At 41.9% G+C, this 24,929-nt stretch overlaps 1 protein-coding gene across 3 annotated transcripts; it reads left to right on the top strand.

Moving 5' to 3' along the window:
- Positions 1-1,020: 1,020 nt before the first annotated feature.
- LOC108666919 (pancreatic triacylglycerol lipase) lies at positions 1,021-17,869 on the top strand. Of its 3 annotated transcripts, none has more exons than XM_018153884.2 (6): positions 1,021-1,088; positions 1,829-2,484; positions 2,775-2,887; positions 4,591-4,702; positions 5,662-5,851; positions 17,359-17,805. In XM_018153884.2, the coding sequence occupies exons 2-6, from the start codon at positions 1,848-1,850 to the stop codon at positions 17,420-17,422; spliced, it is 1,116 nt and encodes a 371-aa protein (XP_018009373.1). In that variant the 5' UTR covers positions 1,021-1,088; positions 1,829-1,847; the 3' UTR covers positions 17,423-17,805. The 3 variants fall into 3 exon arrangements, with proteins under 3 accessions (XP_018009373.1, XP_018009370.1, XP_018009376.1); XM_018153881.2 differs by lacking the exon at positions 17,359-17,805 and adding an exon at positions 6,041-6,447; XM_018153887.2 differs by lacking the exons at positions 1,021-1,088; positions 1,829-2,484; positions 2,775-2,887; positions 4,591-4,702; positions 5,662-5,851 and adding exons at positions 11,829-11,924; positions 12,486-13,134; positions 16,165-16,277; positions 16,572-16,683; positions 16,982-17,171 and having other exon boundaries at positions 17,359-17,869.
- Positions 17,870-24,929: the final 7,060 nt, after the last annotated feature.

Genomic DNA, 24,929 nt, shown 5'->3' with positions numbered 1-24,929 from the left:
GCTCCTCCCATGGGTCAAACTTATACTCGTATTTATTGTGTGCGTAGAGATACTAACAAAACACACACTGTTAACAAAACTTCACTACTGTAGTAAAATAGTCATCGTTAATAATTTCTGTGATTAAGATTAGGTATGCCAGCAAATAGTTAATTGACAGACGAGAGAGCGAGAGAGAGCAATGAACAGGTAAGCGTATTGTGCCTTACTAAGCTGCATGTGCAAGCTTGTTTACGCTTGTGAAATGCTTGGGCGAACAAGGAATTCTCGTATCAATTATTTAGAATTTATAAAATTTTCCATTAAGTGTCATATTCATTGCAGAACATTTTTATAAATGGGCAATGAAATGAAATGCTATAACGCAATAACATACACTATACGAAGCATCAGAAAACATTATAACATCATTAACGATTATGCCATTTGAAAATGGCATCTTAATTTGAGTCCCATATCAACTCAGGTGCGACAGAGGGAAAACAAGTTATTTATTCTCGTGGGAAAAGGGAGGTATGCCATCTCATCATACGATGTTGCAGGTGGTGCTTCTCATTTTATTATATCCTTAGTGAAAAAACACATGAACTTTATAACATTACCTGTAACAGATTCAACGGATATTTTATCCGTCTTAGGATTATTCTTTCTGTATTCAATTTTCTGTTTATGCAGATATTTTTTCATGCTGGTCATTTTGAAAAATTTACTGAATTGTAAAATACCGATATCCATATCAATTCTATTCTATAGACAATGGTCTTCTATTGATAATGGTCTAAACTATTGAAACCTAAACAAATAAACTACTGACAAAATTAACAAGTTATAGTCAAAATTTAGCTCTATTCACATTTACATTAACTGTGATTTACGTAAAGAAGTAAGTATTTCTATAGTTCGGTGGCGGGAACGTACAGAGAAAAAGCTGGTGGATGAACAACTGTCGTAATAAATAATCCTCCCACAAGATAGCGACATGTGTTCTACTATATTGGCGAGTCTGCATTACCAGGTGTCATTTCTCGGTTCTTACTCAGAAGGCATCATCACATATTCGTTGACTGCTTTGTTCAATCACAGTAAAGGTATGCACCTTATAAACAGTTAACGTTAAATTCACTCAGGCTTTTTAGTCTACTAAACACTAACAACTTTTTTTAGTCACTGTACAATGATGGCTTCCACTGTTTAATTAAGTCTCTGAAGTGGACAACGTGCCTGTCCCACCCGTTAGCACGGTAACAGAAATAGAACAAGGGACCAATTTAATATTATAATACCAATGTATATTTTGTCCGTTTTTTACATAGAAGGCGTCAATTGCAGTTATGAATTAATCATCTTTAGTCTCTAAAATCGAATAGTCTAATATCATGTCAAGTTATAGATGCAAGTTTATATGAAAAAATAAATTGAAATGATGAAATAATGCCTCGTTGACGAGGGCGGGCACTCGATGAAATATCATTGCTTCCGTGATTGAGAGGATCTGAGAAGCAAAAATTTCGTTATTGTGGCATCAAGGATTTTGGAAGTTCAGATTTTGAGGTTATTGCTTGGTATGTGATGACGCTCTGTGGCATGCGAGGGTGTGATGAGCAGATTAGTCTTTATAGGCATAGGCGTGGAAACGTAGTATCTGAGGAGATAAATGGTCTCTTGGGCTGCGTAGATTGAAGGTTTCCATTTATGGTAATTTACCCAAGTGAGCTAAAAATATTTATCATCAGAGAAATTGTTTACAAATTTGAAATTCTAGGTTCGTTTCAGACAGAAATTTGAGATGTTCTTCAAGGATCTCATCATTGTGTCTTTCAACCTACAGGAGGCAGAAATTGTGAACGATGATGGACCGCCGGGTAATGGTAGCGCTGACCTGCATCCTGGCAGTGTCAGCAGGCATGAGCACCAGCAAACTGGAGCGAGAAGCCGCGTTTGCTGACTACAGTCCTAAGATAAGGGAGCGTCTCGTATCTTTGTCCAAAAACTGGGCTGACGGATGGCAAAAGTTGCTAGTTTCTGGGCCTAAACCAGAAGTCAAAGCTGCGATAGACCAAGTCAACTTCCTGCTCTGGACAAGGTCCAATCGCAATGTCGAATACGTATTGGAGGCCTTCAACGCCGATAGTTTTGCCGCTTCAAACTTTGAATCCTCCAGAGAAACACTTTTAATATTCCATGGTTTCAGTTCCAATGGCAAGACATCGTGGATTTTGGATGCCAAGAACGCTCTGCTCGATAGGGTTGATGCCAATTTCATCTCGGTAGACTGGGCAGAGCTGGCTGCTGCTCCCGACTACGTCGCTGCTGCTGCTGGCGTTTATGAAACCGCCGATCTCACCGCGTCTTTGCTGGACTGGATGGTGGACAATGTAGGTCTGGATTTCCAGAGGACTGCACTTGCGGGACACAGCCTTGGTGCTCAATGTGCTGGAATGGTTGGCAACACCGTCACTAGTGGAAAACTCGATCGCGTTACTGGTATGTTGGATTTATTCCATTTATAACAAACTTCATGTATAGGTATTGTTATTTAATTTATCTAATCCGATGTAGCGGTTGCAAGACAAATTGTTTTTGTTATTGCATGCAACAATATACATGTAGTAATTAGAGGCAGCCTAGTGCCTCCTTTTTTGTCATATACGCTCCTTTTGTGCCATACGCTCCTCCCGTCTTGTAAACGCTCCTTTTTTGTACAATATGCAAAATTACCGCAAACCAACTCCCAGATCATTAGAATTGCTACCCTTGTCTGCTGGAACGAACAGGTATGGACCCTGCTGCGCCGCTCTTTGAGGAGGTTGACGCGTCCCAACGCATAAACCCCAACAGCGCCAGATTCGTCGACATCATCCACACCAACGCCGGCTCTCTTGTAGACGTGAGGCAAATTCCCGAAGACTTGTACTTCTCAGAGATTTGTACACTTCTTACTACAGGGTGACACAAAAAAAACAGAGCTCACTAAAAGTCTTATAACTCCTGAAATTTTATTCAGTTTGAAACAAAAATTCTATGGAATTATGTACAACCTATGTAGCCAACATCTGCAAAATCTCAATTCTATACCACAAAAACTCTTTGTTCTACAGCCGCTCAAAGATATGTTCCAGATGCGCGCCCCGGCGCTGCAGGCAGACTTGGATTCGCCTGGCAAAGTTCTCAATGACCCTCCTGCACTCCTCTCTCGGGATGGCTCTGATGGCTGCTGTGATGGCTGCTTTGAGGTCAGGGATGGTCTGGGGGTTGTGCTCATACACCCTGTCCTTGAGGTAACCCCACAGGTAGAAGTCTGGGGGGTTCAGGTCTGGTGAGTGCGGTGACCACTCCGGGTGGCACCTGCGGCTGATGAGTCGGTCCTCGAAGCGCTGCTGCAGCCACTCCAGGGATCTATCGGAGGTGTGAGGGGTGGCTCCGTCCTGTTGAAACCACTGGAGGGCTCTGTCAATGCCTCTACGTCGGCCAAGTGCTACCCAGAACTTGCGCAGGACCTGGATGTAGCGCTCCGTGTTCACAGTCAAGGACCGCTCGTCATCGTCCTCAAACCAGAATGGCCCGATAATGCCATGAGTTGAAATGGCCACCCAGGCAGTACACTTGACAGAGTGCAAGGGCCTTTGCAGGCAGTGGTCAGGGGGTGTGCTGCCCCAGAAAATGTTATTCTTAGAGTTAACGTGCCCAGACAGCAGAAAGTGGGCCTCGTCTGAAAACCACATGTTGTCGAGAAATTCCGGTTCATCATCAATCTTGTCTGACAACCACTGGCACATGGTGACTCGCTTCCGCATGTCGTCAGCTGTGAGCTTGTGCTTGATTTGAATCCTGTAGGGATACAGATGGAGATCTGAGATCAAAATTCTTCTTACAGACTCCCGGTTGATGCCAAGCTCTTGACTTCGCCGACGCACAGACTTGCTTGGGCTGTGGACAACAGAGTCTCTGACTGCAGCAACATTGTCTTGTGTCCGTGATGATTTTGGTCGCCCAGAGTGTGATTGTCTGTTTTTGTCTTTTGCATTGAGGTTATTCACAGTCCCATGGGTTCTGAACTTTTGAACCCATCCGCAGATCACTGAGCTGACAGGAAATTCACGACAATTGAAATGGTCTTTGAATCGCAATTGCGTTTCCCGGAAAGACTTTAGCCGAAAATATGTCTCAACTGCAAATGTCTTTTGCTCTGTAGTCCAAGGCATCTCGAAGCTCACACGTGGTAGACTCTTAGATCAATCCGTCTTCTTAATGAATCTGAAACAAATAACAGGATTACTTGAGTATTGTGGAAATTATTCAACTTTTTATGAGCTCTGTTTTTTTTGTGTCACCCTGTAAGAGAAGAAGTAACCAAAATTATAATGTACCATTGAAGAAGAAGTAAGAAGTAACCAAATTGTTATGTATCATCAAAATGATACGATGGAAGTTTTCTTGAAATAATGTTTCTTGTCCACTTCCTGCCAGCAAGATTAATTCATGTATATTTATCCATCCATAGAGAAATGTTCTCAAAGAGTCCTTAGTGTAGCAAGTGAGTTTATTTTGGCCAGATCTTCATGGAAAAACAATGATTTTTTCTATCTCTAGGGATGCTTAGGGATGATCGAGCCAGTTGGCCAAGTCGACTTCTACCCCAACGGCGGATCTCACCAGGTTGGCTGCCCACTGGTGAACAGCACTGAAATTATTGACCTTGTATGTAAGTATTATGCCAAAAATTTGTTATTATCACAGATTCACTCATGAATTGGTCACGACCTGTAACGGATAACTTGAACTCGCGTTCCATGGACACTATAGCTGAGTTTAGTGGCCACATGTATAGTAGCGCTTCAGTTATTTGGCTATCTCGCAACGGAAGGCAAGATGATCGTTACCGAAGAGATGGAAGGGCTCTGTTATCAAAATTGTCTCGAATAAAAAATCGTTCATCACCCACAAAGGGCGTAAGGTTTCAATTGTCGCTCCCGCTGAAGTTGGCTCTAAAGAAACAGCGCTATTTTCACACAGAAACGAAGTGACAAGGATGGGCAGGTGCAAAGCCACCGAATGTAGGACACTTATACGGGACGTCGGCCACCCGCACGAGAGACAGAGAAGGGAAATGCAAGGAATCCTGCCTACATAACAATTCAACCCCGCAGCTGATACCTGCTCCTGCAGTACGGCACTGCGAGCTGAATGGAGAGGCGCTCATGAATAGTGCCCATAGGAACGCGATATCTCTTAGTCAAATGGCACTAAGCTGCTAATGAATGAATGGTGAAACAATTTTTTACGATGATGATCCCATTAATCACAACTTTCTTGCTATCGCGTATGATCTGCCCATAACTGAAAATAGTTCAGATTTGACTTAGTTCAACTATGAGTTCAATTGGGCAGGGTGGCTCAGTTGTTAAAGTTCAGAGTCCCAGGATTGGAGCAGAGAGGTGCGGGTTCGATCCCAGCTCTGTGCGCCAGTTTCTGGTCAGAATCGGCAAGGAGGCCGGGCGGTTAAGCAAAGCAGAATTGTAGCAGTGAGTTGCGCGTTCGAGACCTCAACAAGCTGTGAATGTTCTGCGATGTTAAGAATCGGCGACAGGCCTACGGCCTAATAAATGCTGATCCCACTGTTATTATTATTATATAATAGGGCAAAATATTTTTATATTCCAGCAAGCTGCAGTCACAGTCGATCGCACGTTTACTGGGTAGAGAGCATACAAGCTCAGGAGCCAACAGACAATACTTTCTGGGCGAAGCCTTGCTCAGACTGGTCGACCTACGAAGCCGGGCTGTGCAGCTCTTGTGGCAACGGCTGCGTTCAGATGGGCTACCCGGCTGACATTTCCGGCGTCATCATTGGGTCGGTTCATACTCATTAAGATGAAGTTCCGTGCTTTGTAGGAAAAACGATCTACTACGAAAAAAGAGCGACTAATATAGTTCTACAATTTCTAAAAAGGCATCAAATTATAAGAGATGTTATTGATAAAAATCTTTTACACTCGTCAACCGTAGGTCGAGAATTATAATTGTGCAATTCATTCTTCAGATCGGACATCGAGTATTACCTGACAACCAACGCCGATGCGCCCTTCGCCGTTGGCTTGAACTAACGAACTTTGGGTAACAGTTTGGTCTCCACTCCGCGCCGTGGAAAAACACACGGGAAAAAGTGCTTTTCCCTTTTGAGATTCATGCCATATTTGTACTCAGAAACATAAATAAGAAAAAATAAATCAAATTCAACAAATCACTTGAGATTGTTAATAAATGTGACGTCAAAAGGATACTTGAAAGATTTTTTCGATGCCGCTATATTAGTTTGCAAACATTTATTTACTTTTTCCTTGCAGGATTGCTGTAGGAATTATTACACAAATATTCAATACTTGCCTGAATTATGTTGTTTATATTACATTTTCAAACTTTAAGCTACATGGTAAAAGAGAAATTTACTTTGAGTCGTAACCTTTTCCATCATCAATCCCTCTGAACCACAACTCCATCCCAAATACATATTGAAGGCGTTGAGGGTTCATACATATTGAGGGTTCACCAAATTTTATTAGTTGTGCAAAAAATTGAGTAATAAAGCCCCTTCTCACAAGGCGGCAAATACCGCCAGCGTCAAAAAAATGCGCAGCGGTATTTACCGCGTAATCATTTACACGAGGCGGTTTTTAACGCTGGAATCTATCAGTCTTGCGGTGCTGTTTTATGCACCATCAGTTTATCTTTATGTAACAATATTTATTTCTATTTAGCAAAATATCTTTATGGAAATATATCTATCATGGAAAATATGTCTTCTATGAAATATATCTTTATCAATATATATCTTAATTTGTATGCAACAATATCAGTCTATAATCTATCAGTCTTGCAGTGCTGTGTATTATGCACATTAAATACGGCCTACAGGAGGCAGAAATTGTGAACAATGATACCATACTAGCTAGTGGCATGAAAAACCCCCTACTGTGAAAGATTACATTGAATACCATTGCAAGCTAAACTGTCGCGGCAAATCCACCGCCGCAGTTTTAGCAGTACACACGCGGGCGTCAGGCGTCAAATTCTACGCCGCGTTAAAATCCGTCGTGTGTAAATGGCAGTGCACATTTTGTATGTCCGCTGAGGTTCAGCGGTAAATACCGTCGGTCACTGGCGGTATTTACCGCCGAACCTCAGAGGACATACAAAATGTGCACTGCTATTGACACACTACAGATTTTAAAGCGGCGTATAAGTTGACGCCTGATGCCGGCATGTGTACTGCTAAAACTGCGGCGGTGGATTTGCCGCGACAGTTTATCTTGCAATGGTATTCAATGTAATCTTTCACAGTAGGCGGTTTTACACGCCCCTAGCTAGTATGGTACAGAGACTGGGGCAGTATTTAATGTGCACAATAAACAGCACTGTAAGTCCGATAGACTATAGATTGATATTGTTACATAAACATAAAGATATATTTCATAGGAGACATATTTTACATAAAAGATATATTTCCACAAAGATATATATAGATGGTTACATTAACATAAATATTATTACATAAAGATAGACTAATGGTGCATAAAACAGCACTGCAAGACTGATAGATTCCAGCGTTAAAAAACCGCCTCTTGTGAATGATTGCGCGGTAAATACCGCTGCTTTTTTTGACGCCGGAGGTATATTTGCCGCTCTACCCTATCAAAATTTTTAGTTGGTGGCGACCCTGAATTAGGAACCGCATAGGACTCGGACCGAACGGAAATCAGCTCCTCTACCCTAACAAAATTCGGGGTATGCTTCAGCCTCCGCTCCAGAGTTGCTATGTTCGCGTTAGAGTTATTCTGGGTCAGTTGGCCAACTGATCGCAATCGGCTAGCGACTAGTCAGAATTCATCCTGGACGACTTTATGGTCTCCTGAGAGTAGGGCAAGAGTTGGCAGAATCCCCTCAGTCCCCTCACCAGACTCTGGTAGCTGTCTGGTTCGGGGCCGGAATGTAGACCAAGAAGCAGACATTATAGAGAAGCTGATTTACCTTCGGTCCGAGTCCTACGCGGTTCCTCATTCAGGCTCGCCACCAGCTAAAAATTTTGATAGGGTATATGTCCGTTTTTTGGTTATACGCACATTCCGGTCCCCGAATCAGACAGCTACCAGAGCCTGGTGAGGGGACTGAGGGGATTCTGCCAGCTCTTGCCCTACTCTCAGGAGACCATAAAGTCGGCCAGTAGCTAGGTTCTGACTAGTCGCTGATTGCGATCAGTTGGCCAACTGACCCAGAATAACTAACGCGAACATATAGCAACTCTGGGGCAGAGGCTGAAGCATACCCCGAATTTTGTTAGGGTATGTGATAGGGGCTTAAGAGTCGGTGATGGCGGATGTTTGGTATTGGCGTGCCCGAGATGTTGAGGGTAGAAGGGGATAGACTTTGCATTTTCGGGTGAATATTTGGAACGCAGGATTTGCAGGGTTTAAGGTGAGGGACCAAGTGTCAATCAAGATTACCAAATTGTCTATGGCCTCCTGAAGCGTCCCCAGCGTCACCTAGGGTATTCGCCACAATGAACATGGTAATATCTTCTGGATAGATGCTGTAGTTACGCTAGGCTAGGAATATCTATGAGGAGGACGTTGAAGGCTGGTAGCCAAAGCGCGGCGAAGTCTGAAAGCGATGTGAATCGCGGCTCTGTCCTCAGATTGGCAAATTGCTACTATCGGGCTTGTAGTCTCTGTAATATGATATCCGAGCCAGCGCCCATTTTGGAGCAACGGGCGGCTTTCAGGTGGCCGAGGAATGGCCAGCGAACACAATAATTAAAATTTTTTAATTAAAGAATTTATTGTTCAAAATTCATTATAATTAAAATTCAAAGTTTATTTAAATTTCCTTCATAACAACTCATGTGATCACGAAAAACTTATGGAGGGACATAAAAATTCGAGACAAAATAAATAAGTTTATTCAAAGTTTTTCTGCTATGTTATGCTGGGTCTTGAGAGGGAAGGAATAAAGCTGTTGGAGAACGTGCAAGTCCCGCCCAAATTCGTTCAACGAAGTGCCTTTGACGGATGACGTCAGAACCACGTCATCACGTCACTGGTGTATGGAATATGAATCAGAAAAATCAATCAATTATAGTCATAGAACATAGGGAAGCTTTTCTGATGCCAGTAAAAGTATGACCCTTTTTCATTCCATTTATCAATTTAATCAATTGAAATTGTTTCAATCAGTTTAATCAATTACTAGTTCGTTATCGATTATTATTTTGCTTTAATTGAACTAAATAAGGCACATCGTCTTTATTATAAGAACAGGCCGTGAAGCGGCTTAGGATCCTCACAAAACACCTTCACAGACATAGAAATGCACGTACTTCCTTCCGGACATAGGGTACGCACACAGTGGAAGCATGTTTGCCCGCGCGGGCAGCCTGCTCCAACCTGTCACACGAATGAACATAGGATAATAATGTAAGTGTTCACAGTGAAAACCTCTACGAATAGGCTTCTGTATTCTATGGTTTCAGGCGTCAGCCTGAGCAGGTAACCAGCACGCTGGCAACCTGCTTTCACTGTGTGCGTACCCTTAGGGTACGTACACAGTGGAAGCAGGTTTGCCCGCGCGGGCAACCTGCTCCAACCGGCCACAAGAATGAACATAGGATAATAATGTAAGTGTTCACATTGGAAACCTGTACGAATAGGCTTCTGCCGACAACCTGCTTATACCTATTTACCGGAATGTACTGCACATTCTTATCTGCTCAACCTGCTTGGCATATGGTCATTTTTGAATTAGTTGTACCTTTAAACCCTCCATTTTCTTTATTTCTTTGGAGGATTATCGGAGAATTATCGGAAGTGGCGCTGGCGTCCACAGCCTAATTAATCCGATAACGACAACGCGAAATTGTTGGGACATGGGACAATGGGACATGGCATGTTTATGTTTATGGTGCAGGTGATGACGTGTTTATGGTGCAGTTGATGTGGGCATGTTTATGGTGCAGGTGATGTGGGCATGTTTATGGTGCAGGTGATGACATGTTTATGGTGCAGTTGATGTGGGCATGTTTATGGTGCAGGTGATGTGGGCATGTTTATGGTGCAGATGATGTGGGCATGTTTATGGTGCAGGTGATGTGGGCATGTTTATCATGTTTATGGTGCAGGTTCAACAGACAGTAAAGACTTCGATAAATTCTCAGCTTTTCTCATGATCAAATTTCTTCTTAAAATTTTTTTAACAGCTTTTCAGCGGTTCAGAGAGTTTGACGGGTTATGTGATGAATTTATCATGCGATTTATTCATTTATAATGAGTTTTGACTGTATGATTCGTATTATTGAGAGATTTTATCAATCGTTATAGGGAATGCACAAGCATGTTTCCTGCTTCCACTGTGAACAACCTCTCGCGCTTGTTTCAGGCGCCAGCCTCAGCAGGTAACCAGCACGCTGGCAATCGGCTTTCACTGTGTACGTACCCTAACGGTGTATGGATTGAGGATCAGCTCGGGCCGAGTATGGGTCACATGGAGCGGGTGGAAGTCGACAGTCCTCGGGGCGGCTGGCGTAACAGGCTTTAAGTCTCCATTAGTGTTCCACAGATGAAGTTACATCAAACTAGTTGAGTGGGACCCATGACGATTAGTTCTGATATATGCAAGATGGAGTTCACGGGAACACTGTGACATCCAGAGAAGCTACTAGAGGTGTGACTTCGAAGTTTTGTCTTCACTTCTCCAAAGACACTCCATTTTCTTAGATAAGTTGATTAGTAGTGCGGATGGAGAATATATACATTGCTATATCAGGAAGTTGTTTTGTTTGAATGAAAATTAAAATTTACTAAAGTCAAATAAGATTATTAACTCAAGTTTCTTTTACGGTAAATTTCTTTATGCCCATTTTAAGGTTCCCTCTAATATCAATATATTCGATAATACAAGGTTTGCATATTTTTTGTTAGTGTCCACTGTTCGTAAACAAATAGCTGGGTAAACATGGAAAAAATCAGGTTGTTATCTCATTCAAGAAGGGAGTAATGTTCAGCCTATTGTGTGAAGAAACTCATAGCAAGCAGCCAAGCCTGTCCGAAGCCTCGCGGCTCTCAACACCCCCATTGAACTGTAGTGGCGCTGGGATAGCGCCCTGAGGCATGTACCAGACTTGACAGGTCGTGCTGAGGATGATCTTCCAGCCACGGATACATAAAAGGATCGGTACGTTATGTATGCCCGTATACTATGCGACCTTCAATTCCACTTTGAGCTAGCTTATTGAGTATGCCAGATAAGATACACAACCGAAGGCTGCCTTACGGTCGAAGTTGACTGCCAGGAGAACCCGTCCGGTGCGTAGAGTGACCGGAATTTCAGGCTCTATGAAGACTATACAGGCTGCAGCAGTGGCTGCGGGCTTATTGCTCTAAACACTTGATTTCATTAGCTACTATACTCAGTGGCATGCTTGCGCACGGGAAGGAATACAGAAGTGATGTCGGTATTGGGTAATGCAGGCCTCTAACATGCATCCCCATGCTGGCCTCTCTTGCGAAGCGACAGCTGCATAACCTTCATGCGCTTCGTGCAGTTTCAATATAAAACTGGATACAGATAGTTTTGAAGAACTTCAGTGTATACAATTCTAATTAATTAATTCAAATAACATACAGAATTAACAGTTTCCTACCCCATCCTGCATACAACGATTTATGTTTTGGACATGGGCTCATGTCAGAGCAACTCAAACTCAAACATAGATTCGAATTAACTATCACATTTTTTGCAGCCATGAGTGATTGAGCGTAAATGTTATCCCACCTTCTGTTCGTTCACACGCGATAACGGGGACTAACATGACAAAAAAGAGGGAAAGGCATTTTACGACTGCATTTGACGAGCAGTCGTTTAACTTCTGAATCTTGGTAAGTATTCCAGTGACTTCATTTAGCTTAAACTGTAAATTTTCGTGAATGAAGATTGGTTCGAATGTTAGCATATGAAGAAATTTTTCTGCGACTATCAAACAATGCCGGACTGAAAATGTTTCAAGTCTTTACTAACGAAATTGTTATGCACTATATTTAAATAATGATCTGCCGTCGTTCTGACAAAAAAGTTTCGGCAACTAATGTCAAATCTTTCTTATCTTATGTACAAAATAATATCAAATCTTAGTACGCATCCAAATTAGGATGTTAATAAAAATTTGCTTGATTTAAAAAAAAAATTGACAGAAAGTGTTTCCTGCAACAAAGAACAAAAGAATGAATAAATATCATAGCTTATTACAATGACGCAAACATATCAAACAAATAGCAGTAGTTGAAATGAAAAGATATGGAACCATTTCGGCCATGCAGAACAGAATTTTCGAAGGCTCTATGACTTTAATAATCGCGTTTGCAAGTATATACGATTTAGGAGCAGCCAAAAGAGAAGTAAGTAATTTCTCGATATATTACCGAATCTTTCCGTTCACGCAGAGAGCAAAAAATTTCCAATAAATGGACCGTCGAGAACTAATAGCGCTGGCCTGCATGCTGGCAGTGTCAGCAGGCATGAGCAACATGGAGCGAGAAGTCTCGCTTGCTGACTACAGTCCTAAGATAAGGGAGGGTCTCGCATCTTTGTCCAATAACTGGGCTGACGGTTGGCAACAGGTACTAGATCCTGGACCTAAACCAAAAGTCAAAGCTGCGATAGACCAAGTCAACTTCCTACTCTGGACAAGGTCCAATCGGAATGTCGAATACGTATTGGAGGCCTTCAACGCCGACAGTTTCGCCGCTTCAAACTTCGATTCCTCCAAAGAAACCCTTCTGGTATTCCATGGTTACATATCCAGTGGCAATGCATCGTGGATTTTAGATGCCAAGAATGCTTTGCTCGATAGGGTTGATGCCAATTTCATCTCGGTGGACTGGGGAGAGCTGGCTGCTGGTCCCGACTACGTCGATGCTGCTGCTGGCGTTTATGAAACCGCCAATCTCACCGCGTCTTTGCTGGACTGGATGGTGGACAATGTAGGTCTGGACTTCCAGATGACGGCACTTGCGGGACACAGCCTCGGTGCTCAATGTGCTGGAATGGTTGGCAACACCGTCACCAGTGGAAAACTCGATCGCGTTACTGGTATGTTGGATTTATTTCAATTATAAATGTATTATATATATATATAATATATATATATATACAAGTTCTATTTATAGCTTAATATTCACGTTGAACTGGACAAGAATAAGTCTAAAGACGCGTGCTGGTGCCCTAAATGCAAACAATTGGCAATGGGAAAGCTTGGGCTACAATATCGAGAATTTTTTCGGCATCTTCTTATTTTTTCAATAAATTTTGCTCTATTTGGCTCCCTTTAAAATTTAAAAATCTAAAAAGCTATCTTATAAACTTAATAACTCCTACAGCCATGAAAAACATACCATAGCTAAGAGCCCTCTTTTTGAATTTGTGCATGGTTTGACTTGTATATGGGGGAAGTGGGGGTGGGGAGGGGGTAGGGAGGATGTGAAAAATGAAAAAATGCACGTAAAAGAAAAATGACGAGCAAAATCGTAAATCGAGGCTCTAGGGTCGCTAGATAATATTGTTACGAATCGAAATATGTGTCTCGACATTGTAGCATGTGATTTGCAAAAGTTATTACTTTTATAATGTACCCACTCTTTTGCCGTTTTCTATTTCTTTCACGTTTTCCTTATTTAAAAAAATTCACACGAACAAAAAAGTCATTGATTTCTGTTTCAAAACGCTCCGTCCATAAATAAAAAAGTTTTTTTTTTATCGTAACGGTCCCCTTAATTGTCGATTGTGATTGCGCACGTCTGTGTGGAAATTGTGGTGGTGTTTGTGAGGTATGTGTCTTTTAAGGAGGGAGGTCTGGGGAAAAAAGTAGACGCTTTTGTAACAAGCCAGGATAGCGCTTTCGCGCGTCGTTGGTACGCAGCAATTTTTTGAGTGTAGCGTCTCTATGAGCCCTTTCTTCTGATTTATCTATTGTTTAGATTATATATTTCAGAAACTAGTTAAGATGGGAGGTTGGAAAAATGGAAAAATTCCTCTACAAAAAGTAAAAATCGCTTCTAGAGTCGCTACATATTTGCATTATGTGTCGAATGATACGTCTCTCGTAGTTTTGGCTCACAAATGCAAAAATGAAATAGATTGATTTAAATCCCCTTTTTTCCGTTTTGTATGCATTTTACGTTTTCTGCAATTAAGTAAAATATATGAACAAAATGTTCTTGTATTAGTGTTTTGCATATGTGTACGAAGTTTCAGAAAGATCGGTTGGCTAGTTAAGAATTTTTTTGGAGGGCAGAGCCCTCTTAATGGCTATGGCAGCACCGCAGTGTAGTGTAGTCCTCATTCAACTTTGTACTTTGTAATTGAACATCTTGAGGGGGATGCCTTCATCTGTAATTGAGTGGTTGATGAGTATTATGTCTGGGTCTATGTGGGTGTAAATGTTTGCAAGATGGAACCTGTTGTACCAGTGGCGGTCGTTTTGCTTTACTATCTTTAGTGAGGACTGATGGGTTATTGTGATGGGTGTTTGAATGTATAGATTGTTTCGTCTTTTTGGTGGTTGCCTTCGAATCTTTGTCCATGCTTATGAAGGTGTCGTGGGAATGATATTTATGAGTGGTTGGTGAATTCGTTTTCTGAATTCGTTGTCAAACCAAAGTTTAGGTCCATAAGGATTTTTACGGCGTCTCATGAGCTCATAAATAGTTTTATGGGGATCGGTTCGTCGAGTACGGGTCCAAAAATGCATGATTCTTTTGACTGTTCGTCGATATTCTTCGTTTTCATGGGGTAACGATCTTCGTTATGGGTTATGGATATTGTGGTTGGAGGGTCTATCTTTGTGTTGTCGTCGTCTGTTGGTTGTTTGGGATAGATTAAGTGATGATCGTCTGAGGTCATCATCGTCTATGAATTCAGTCCCAGGATTGGAGTCACTGTCCAGAGTCTTAATTACTGGTTGACTGTGAAAGAAATTGAAGATTTTCACGGAGTCTCTGTCATGGAATGCCGTGTCGATATCATACTTGGCTTTCAGTGTTTTCGATTAGATGCTGCCGAACCCTTCCAGGAGGGAGAAGCTGGCGACATGAGCTTCGAGAAAAATAATAGTCAATTTTGGTTCCGTCGTGTGAGTCAGTGTCAGACTGTCAGGCTATGTTGTGGAATGTTTGTTTGTTGGATTGCTTGTTTAGCTATGTCGAGGGAACAGGGAAGTTTGGTTCTTTTTGTGTTTGATTGTTTCTTGTTGTGATTGTTTTTTTCTTGTCGCTTGCGGTATAGACAGTTTGCCGCTAGGGTAAGATGCTCGTTGTGGCAGTTGAGACATTTTTTGTAGGTGGTTAATGCATTGTGTGTAGTGTGGTCTTAATTTAGCGGCGCCTTCGGAGCAAGAGGAAGTGGTGGATGTACATTGGTTTGAAGGGTGGTCTCCATATTGCAACATCTGTAGCATATGAGTGTGTATGTTGTTCTTGTTCGCACTGTGAAGGCGTGATTCTTGTGTTATACGTGTAGAATCCCTAGGTTAGTATGCATTGGCCATTGTGATGTCTGTGGTTATTATTTTGATGACGTGCGTGTAATATTTTTTTATGATGTCCTGTATGTGTATTGTGTAGCCAGTTTTGTTGTCAGCGATTTCGTGTTTTATTTCGTGAGCAGTGTGGCTTCCTACGTCCCTGTCTAGTAGTCGACTGATTTTATGGAATGTATTGGTCGCATTTTTTGATGTCAGTTTGTCGATTGCATTAGCGTCATCAGTCACGTGGTAGAAACCGGTGGCAGGCAGGATCAGTCGGTCAGATAAGTGGAGAGTCAAGCTCTTTAAAGGTTATCTGGAATATTTTGGGTCGTCTATCGGCATTCTTGAGTCGTTTTTTTAGTTGGACGCCGTAAGTCTGGGGCCTCTATCGTACTAAGTTACATGATGGGCTGGGTGAGGATGAAGATGATGGCGAGTGCGATGGCACCAAAGAAGTGAACCACGCTTGTTGCTACGAGGGGCCTCATTATAGGATAGAAACACTACGTTTTTTGTACACTATTAAAAACATTTCCTAATATTGCAAAGCAACCTACTGACCAATTCGAAGATCTGCCTTTGCGTGCTGAAACGAGCAGGTCTGGACCCCGCGTCGCAGCTCTTCGAGGAGGTTGACGAATCCCAACGCATCAACCCCAACAGCGCCACATTCGTCGACATCATCCACACCGACGCCTGCTCCCAAGAAGACGTGAGGCAGAATACTGAGGATTAAAATAATTCGTAAGGATTTGGATACTTCACAATATATTAAGAAGTATCCAGATGATTGATCATTGCTATGATCTTTTGCAATATCATTTTTCTTCACTCCCAGCAAGATTCATTCACGTATATATCATCCCTATAGGAATGATTGCTCGGTGGGTTCAGAGTGTTGGTTTTTCGTCGCTCAAGTGTTCTCAGAGAGCTCCTAGCGTAGCGAGTGAGTTCATTTTGGCAAGATCTTCAGTGGTGAAGAATCAAAGATATTTATCTCTGGTAGGGATGCGCGGGGATGATCGAACCAGTTGGCCAAGTCGACTTCTACCCAAACGGCGGAGCTCATCAGGTTGGCTGCCCACTGGTCAACAGCACCTCAATTATAGATCATAAGTGTAAGTTTCGAGCACAAACTTTCTTGATACCCAATATTCATTATTGAATTTTTCACAACCTGTAATGGACAACTTGAACTCTTATTTAAATGGCGCCAAGCTTCTAATAATAAGATAATAATTTATCACGATAATGATGCGAATAATCACAACTTCGACACACACAAACAACTTCCTTTGACACAAAACACAACTTCCTATCGTGCATGATCTGACAATACTTACCGATTGTCCAGATTTAACTCTCAAGCACGGTTATTTTAGCTATGATTGTGACGAATATTTTCTCATATTCCAGTGTGTTGCAGTCACTGTCGATCTTACGAATACTGGGTAGAGAGCATACGAGCTCAGGAGCCAACAGACAAGACTTTCTGGGCGAAGCCTTGCTCAGACTGGTCGACCTACGAAGCCGGGCTGTGCAGCTCTTGTGGCAACGGCTGCATTCAGATGGGCTACCCGGCTGACATTTCCGGCGTCATTATTGGGTCGGTTCATACTCATTAAGATGAAGTTCCGTGCTTTGTAGGAAAAACGGTCTACTAAAAAAAGAGTGACTAATATTGTTCCGCAATTTTTTAATATGCATAAACTTTTAAGAGATGGTAAGGATGAAGATCTTTTACACTTGTCAACCGTAAGTCGAGAACTATATCTGTGCAATTCGTTCTTCAGGGCGGGCATCGAGTATTACCTGACAACCAACGCGCATGCGCCCTTCGCCAAGGGCTTGAACTAGCCAACTTCGCGAAGCAGTTTGGTCTCCACTCCGCGCCAGGGCAAAACATGCTGGAAAAATGGTTGTCCCTTTTGAGACTTCTGCCATATCTGTAGTCAAAAACATAATTAGGAAAAAACAATATTTCTTCAAACTACATAAGATTATTACTAAATCTGACTTCAAACGTATACTTGACAGATTTTTTCGATGCCGCTATTTTCATTTGCAAACATTTTTGATATCTTCACTCCTTGCATGATTGCTGTAGTAATTAATATAGAAATATTCAATACTTACCTGCAATACCTTGTTTTTATTGCATTTTTAAATGTTATGCTACTTGGTAAAAGAATAATTGACCACGAGTCGTAAAATTTTTCATCATCAATCCCTCTGAACCGCAACAACTCCATCGCAAATACAAATTGGAGTTCATAAGGGTTCACCAAATTTTATTAGTTGTGGGGAAAATTGAGTAAGACTTCCTAGTAGCTAACACTCATTATTTGTTTTCCATTCTACCAGCAGTGTAAAAAATAACTTATCCACTTTTGACCATGGTTACTCTTACTATACAGTATGAGAAGTTACCAAGTGTACGAGTAGTATATCAAGTATGAGTAGTTAATCAAGAATACGCAGTTGACTCGGAGTTTCTTGTGACTGTTGCTTATTTAAAAAGATTCTCGCCGCCGGTGACCCACATCTGTAGGTGCGGTGGTTACCACGGTTGGATGTAAAATGTTGTAGATTTTGTTCGCGCCACGGTGACTATAGACCTATTACGGCCTGATTAGGAAATAAGGTTTTTATTTTAAGTAGATTTAAGATTTTACCATTATTTTACTTATATCATCTCGGCGATCGCTTTAATTTCGTCAGATTTGTCCGAAGTGGTTTTAAATGGCGCGTGACTAGGTTCTCGTATGAATAGGTTTACGGCCAAAATAGTACAGAAATAGGGTTGTAATGAAACACTGGTACATTTCACATTAAATTGGAAAATTTAAGTTCACATGCTAAGTTAACAAAAAATATCTAGTACATGAAAAAAGTAAGTCCGGACACAATAAAAATTGCGAACCTATCAGTTAACATCACGAAAATTTCTCTATTTACCAGAAACATTGATCCGTTGCAGTTCCGTTGAGTCGTATGACTGTTGTAACCGACCGTATAATGGCCGCTCGCCTTGCGGCAAAATTTCCAGCGGCCGTACCGTGTCCGTAGCCGCTCATCCCCGCTGCCCGCGGTCGTTCTTGCTCCATAGCCGTCGTGTCTCGCTGATATAGATGCCTCACGGTCAGTCTGGCCGTAGGTTTCTTGTAGGTTTACTGCGGTTGATGGTTGTGACCGTATCGTTTCTTCTGATGAGAACAGTGACCGTACGGTGCTGATGACCGTACCGATGAAAATTGCTTCGCGGTGGTCTCTACTTGGGTCTCCATGATTGCCGGTGTTATAATTGTTGGACAATTCGTGGCTTCTCGAGTTGTCTCACGGTTAAGTCACAACGAAATGAACGTTGACTGTACAAATTAATAAGTGAAGTTAGGCCGTTACTTGTAGATAACTCGACGTTTGCGCGGCCGTTATTTCGCAACACGCCGCCCAATGCCCAGTTAGAATTTTAAGCCGAGACCGGCGCCGGGTTTAGCCGGGCTGGCCGCGCTTTACCAGGATGGAGCTGTGAAACTATAACTGGCCATCTGTCCCTAAAACTGCGCTGCGCCATGGCTAATATAGAGCTCGGCAGGGCCGCAACTCTGCGCTGTTGTAGCGCTGGTACTTGGATTGCCCGGCAGCGAGCTGAACAGAGCAGCTATGGAGGCCGTGCATGGCGCGCTTTACCAGGATGGAGCTGTGAAACTATAACTGGCCATCTGTCCCTAAAACTGCGCTGCGCCATGGCTAATATAGAGCTCGGCAGGGCCGCAACTCTGCGCTGTTGTAGCGCTGGTACTTGGGTTGCCCGGCAGCGAGCTGAACAGAGCAGCTATGGAGGCCGTGCAAGGGGGGTTCTGAGAGAGGGAGGAGGGGTTAGGGTTGGAAACAGTGGCGGGAGAATGAACTTCATCCTTCATCTAGTTCATTCGCATAGTACGATATTTTGGGTCAATTTATGGTGCCAGTTATGATATTTATTTCACGGCAGTATTATAATACTTTGAATTACGTAAGAATTTTATATGCTCTTCCAGTTTTAAAACACAAACAGAAACGTTTACGGTCATTCACGGTTTGCTAAAGCGAGATATCAATCAGTTTATCATGAGAAAGTTTTCTAACTTGGATTTACAGAAAACGCGTTAATAACAGTAAATGTTAGAGCAAAGAAAATACCAAGGAAATTCACCATATTTTCAGTGAAAATGTGTAAGCCAGCACCATCATCAGTTTATAAAATTGATCGAATTTACCTGCGCTTCGGAGCTGGTCTCCGAAACGTTTTCATTGAAGATATGGTGAATTTATTTGGCGCTTTCTTTGCATTAAAACTCTTAGAGAACTTGCTATTTCAGGAGACCAATGATTTGAGCACGTTGTTAATTTTCCTGTCAAACTATCGAATGACATGAAGCTAATGCAATAAGATACTTTACTAAACAAATTTAGCTCTAATATTCACTTACATCTAACTGACGGGATCATACGAATGGCTACTTTGTTCATTTATTGAAATTAGTGCATTATGAATAATATTTATCAAGTTCAACCACAAAGATAGCCATTCCTCGATTTGCTTGATGATGGCGAGTTATTTGTTCTGTATTATAGTTTATAGTTAAGTAGTCCATAGAGCCTAGGCTGGTAAGGTGTTCGCGTGGTCAAGGTGGTAAAGTAATACGTCACGGAGGATCTGCGTTCGATTTCGGGAGCTGCCGTCGACGTTTGCAGATAGTTCATAGCGATGAGTAATTTGATGTGTAAATTTCCTCGATAATGGAATTTGTTAGTTTCTAAATACCGTTGCTAAAGTCAATACGATGTGAATGTCAAAAACCAATGACAACACAACCTGTCATTGCAAGAGAGAAGTCTAGGTAATCCCAGAGAGAGAAGGAAAAATTTTTTAAATCGTTGACAAACGGTAACTTGTAACTGCCGCGTACACTGCCAGAGCCGCCCCAGAGCGGGCGTTGGGCTGGTTTGAGCAGGCGGTGCTCAGTGAGGGCTGCGTGTCGGCAGGACAGGGCACACCTAGGCAGGTAATCAGAGGTTAATTAGCGCTGCTACGCGGCTGACGATATCGTCCCTAATGCGGACATTTCTGCTCTATCGCGACTCTGGCGCGTCTCTACGTCGGCTCTTACAGCCGGCGACGGCCTGCTCTATTCCCTGCCCTAAATTTTAACTGGGAACGGCCGAAGCCGTTGCGGACCGTACTGACGAGACGGTCACCACTGTGAAACCAACCCTTGGCGCCAATTTTAGGGCCCTTATATGGGCAGCCGTCGCGCACCGTTAAGCCTATCTCTCGCCGAATTTCTCAACTGATGGAATTTCCCTCGCGCTTAGCTCGCCAACGTTCAATGTTAACTAACTTGTTCCCACGGTCTCGAAACAAGTGCGTCTTACACACTTGCTTTATCGTTTCGACCCGCATTCTTAGTATTCTTAACACCTACGCATAATACATGTTCCATATTACCCGCTTTATTCAGGCCTTCTTCGATTCTTCCGCAAGAATCACACACGGCTTGACCTATGCTTCAAGTCGACGATGTGTCCCTCGCGATAAATTCACACTGCCGACTGCCCTTGATCCCGTATTATTAGCCATCCCAACACCAGCGCTCAACCTTTCCATTGAATTCAAAATTGAAGTAATTTGCCAATTTACTTGGTTAGTAACCCGACCTAAACGTTAATTTGATGATTACCAATTAACCCATACGTCAGAACCTGCAAAACGACAATTCATGCATTGCAGTTTTTTCGTATATAAATAAAAATCTCCATAACAAATTAATTTCCGCGGTTTATAATACGAGACAATTCATTCATAAAAATGCTGATTATTTAAAGAAATTAAGCACAACTATGACCTGGTGCAGGGGTCAAAATCTTTGAAAAATTCTTTTGCTGGTCGTATTTGAAGGTTTTGAAAAACAATTCTACAACTTAATCAGACAGATTAACAGGTTGAACCTTTAGTTCAACCTTTAAGATTTACAAGCAATCTTTTGGCAAGCAACTAAGATTTCTTTAGCTTGCCAGTATAAAAAATCTCACAGTATCGTACAACTTACAAAAAAGAAATAACTTGATTGTGAAGTGAATTTCAGCGATAGGAACTTTTCATCGTTATACTCGAGAAATGAATTGAAGTAATTTTCTTAATCGCATTATTCAGAAAGCACAATTATCAATATGAACGTTTTAACTGCCGGTCAAATAGACAGCTGAAACGCCCAATGTGTTACCAATTAGAACTCTGAGACAATTTCTGAAAACGTACAAATTTTGTTGCGAGAACTGAGTGTTTTTTGTCTACAATCACAAAAAATAATCTTTCTTGAGAATATGTTGATTCAAAATGCACAGAAAGTGGCGTTCGAACCTCCAATGCACACAGACGCTCTTATACGTACTCAATAATTAGTAACATGTCTTCCAGTTTAACAAGTAAATGCATCCCTTATTTCAGTGAAGAGGATTCAAAACTGTGGGGTGAGAGTAACTATTGGGAGATTAGGAAGACAGGGATTTTAATATTTACCATCACTCCTAGAGTTATATAATTTTGGTTATATAGACACTGCAGCTGCCTGAAAACAACGACGGTAAGAGGTCAGACACATTACTGAACACAGCTGTGGTGGGTGTCACGGTGTTTTAATTTAAGCCCAGTCTGTCGGCCCGGCTGCGTTCACGGTGTTTTTGTGGGAGAGCTCCCTACATATGTTTACATAATGATAGCGGAGTAGTTTCACATTAAAAGTTTCAGGATTCCAAGTACAGACGAAAGAATAAATGCTCGGGATTCGTAATTTTAACCAGGGCTGTCTTCTGAGTGTAATATTAGGAGCAATGGAGTGATTGACAGAAAGATTTACCAAATTAGGAATAAACAGGTCAACGGGAAAACACAAATCTTCTGGGTAACATCAGAACAACAACATGAAAACAGGGAGAGTACCAGTATTATACGAGAAAGACATCCAACCATATTGTACGGTTGTGGCAAAATCGACAAAATTTTTAATAGTGAATATTCCAGCTTAGCCGCCACTTCAACAAAAAGCTTAGAATCGTACGTTAAAATTGACAGTCTAGTTAAACAGCCAAAAATTAGGTGAAAACCTAGCATAAATAATTAAAAGAGTAATTGATTGATGGAATGCTGGGGATCTTTGACAATTCAATCCGTAAGTTGCTTTTGTTGAAAATTATGGTTCGAGGCGATAAGTTACGCTGAAACATTGCTCGACAGCTATGCGGGCCTGAGGCCAGAAGAGGCAGCCGGCAGTGTCTCCACCCAATGGCGAAGATAGCCTGAGGACCGCAACTCCGTGCGATCGTAACCTGCAACGCAGCTGCGATCGTGTTTCTTCATGCTCTTTGCAGGTGATTAGATATTGTATTGATGAGTTGTTTCAGAGACTTACACGAGGCGCAGACTTGGGATGGGGCTTGGTGAATCTGGTAGAGGGCTGTTTTGGAGTTTGTTCAGTGGGTCTGTGCCGAGACGCAGGCGAGCAGGAGGCCCTCAAATCGGCGAGTTTGGAGTGTGCGATGGGGCTGTTTGAGATTCCACGGTCGAAATGATGGCCAAGATGCTGCCAAGTTAAATAGAGCACGTATTGAGGTCAGTTTCGACTGCCAGAAACATCAAACTTCTTGATGGACAATGAACTTTAGCTCTGCCACGTCACGAGGGAGTTCAACCGGATAATGTCCGATGCGGCTGCTTGCTTTAGACTTGACCTGCGGCTTCATTTCCTAGCACGCCTGAGTGGCTGGGAATCCACTAGAACTTAACTGCTCCCGCTGGTAGTTGGGTGAGATCATTAATGGAGGCAATGAGGTGCTCGTATCTGGTAGGCAGGTCCAGGGACGATTAACTGTCCGTGCAGATGTTGGTTAGAAAGTTGCTGTTTTTGGAGAGGTAGGCGATTGCTCGGAGGATGCCGTATAGTTCTGCCGCGATAATAATTGAGTTCCGTGGATCCAGTCACCATGCTTCTGTGTTGGGCACCGATGAGACTGCCATTCCTGTGCCCACGTTTCGTGAAGGGACAATTGAGAGCGAGTCGTCTGTGAATATTGTGCAATATCCTGGCAATCGTGAGGCCAGAAGTTTGCCAAATAACTGCTGCATCCTTTTGTAATTATGTCCGTTTTATTCCAGCATCATTTCAATCGATAGGTGTTCATTACGGTGACATATACTGAAGAAACTTTGGGAATATTTTTGAATGCAATTAATGAACAGCATCGTGAATTGAAACGAACATTGCCGTCAACGTCTGCACATCGTGGGACAATAATTAGTATGCTGAATTCCTGATAAAACATATTTGGAAAGAGAAACATAATTTATGGGATTCAAATCAAGTTTTCGTGATAAACTCAATCCCAATTTTTCACGGAATTATCATTAGACTTAACTATTTGTTTCAACAGGTAACTGCATGTTTCATGCAAGCATGATGGTCGCTCAAACATTGTATTAATTTTTACGACGGTTGTGGATATTTTGAAAGTAGTCGTATTAATAATGAAAGCAGTCAAAATAATAGACCATGGGTTAATTCTGGTTGAAGAGTACGTAGTATCGTTGAATTTGTACTGAAATAGAGTATCGATGAAATTGCATTGCAACAGGCTCTCGTCAATATCAGACTCTCGTCATATTGTAAAGAAGTTTATCACCAGCAATGTTTAAAACCTTTTTGCACATTCATGCAGATTGAAATGTTGCACTTTTGAAAAAAACGCATCTCGATACTGGGTTATTGGGATAAAGTTATTGGTAAGATATACGTAGATTACCAATGACCGCATTCTATCACTATTTTTGCAGAAGACATTTTTCCACAGAAATTAGGCTAACAGCAATCAAAAGCGATATTTCACTTAAAATTTAATTATGCGGTACGTATTTTCAGCTTAAAAGGGGGATGTTAGTCAGATCATACTTATTTAATAATCAAGGACTTTTCTGTGAAGATAATCTAACTGTGGGAGCTTTCTGATCATACGACTTGCGTAGCGACAGCTGCATAACCTTTATGCGCTTCATGCAGTTCCAAAATAAAAAAGGATACAGATAGTATGAAGAACTTCAGCGTATACAATTATAGTTAATTAATTCGAATGATATACAGTACAGAATTAATAGTTTACTACCCCATCCTGGACTGACATCGATTTATTTGTGGGAAATTAACTCATGACAGAGCAAGTGGAACTCAAATTTAGATTGAAATGATTATAAGAATTTTTAGTCGGCCTTGAGTGATTGAGCGTAAATGTTATCCTCCATCTGTTCGTTCCCACGCGATAACGGGGACTAACA

Source organism: Hyalella azteca, unplaced genomic scaffold (genome assembly GCF_000764305.2).
Source record: "Hyalella azteca isolate HAZT.00-mixed unplaced genomic scaffold, Hazt_2.0.2 contig6708, whole genome shotgun sequence".
Lineage (NCBI taxonomy): Eukaryota > Metazoa > Arthropoda > Malacostraca > Amphipoda > Hyalellidae > Hyalella > Hyalella azteca.
Note: the sequence above shows the minus strand (reverse complement) of the source record. Positions and strands in the feature narration are given on the sequence as shown.

Coding starts and splice junctions, on each gene's coding strand:
- LOC108666919 (XM_018153884.2), top strand. CDS start 1,848: ATGATGGACCGCCGGGTAATGGTAGCGCTGACCTGCATCCTGGCAGTG. Junction 2,485..2,774: donor AAAACTCGATCGCGTTACTG/GTATGTTGGATT, acceptor TGGAACGAACAG/GTATGGACCCTGCTGCGCCG. Junction 5,852..17,358: donor ATTTCCGGCGTCATCATTGG/GTCGGTTCATAC, acceptor TTCGTTCTTCAG/GGCGGGCATCGAGTATTACC.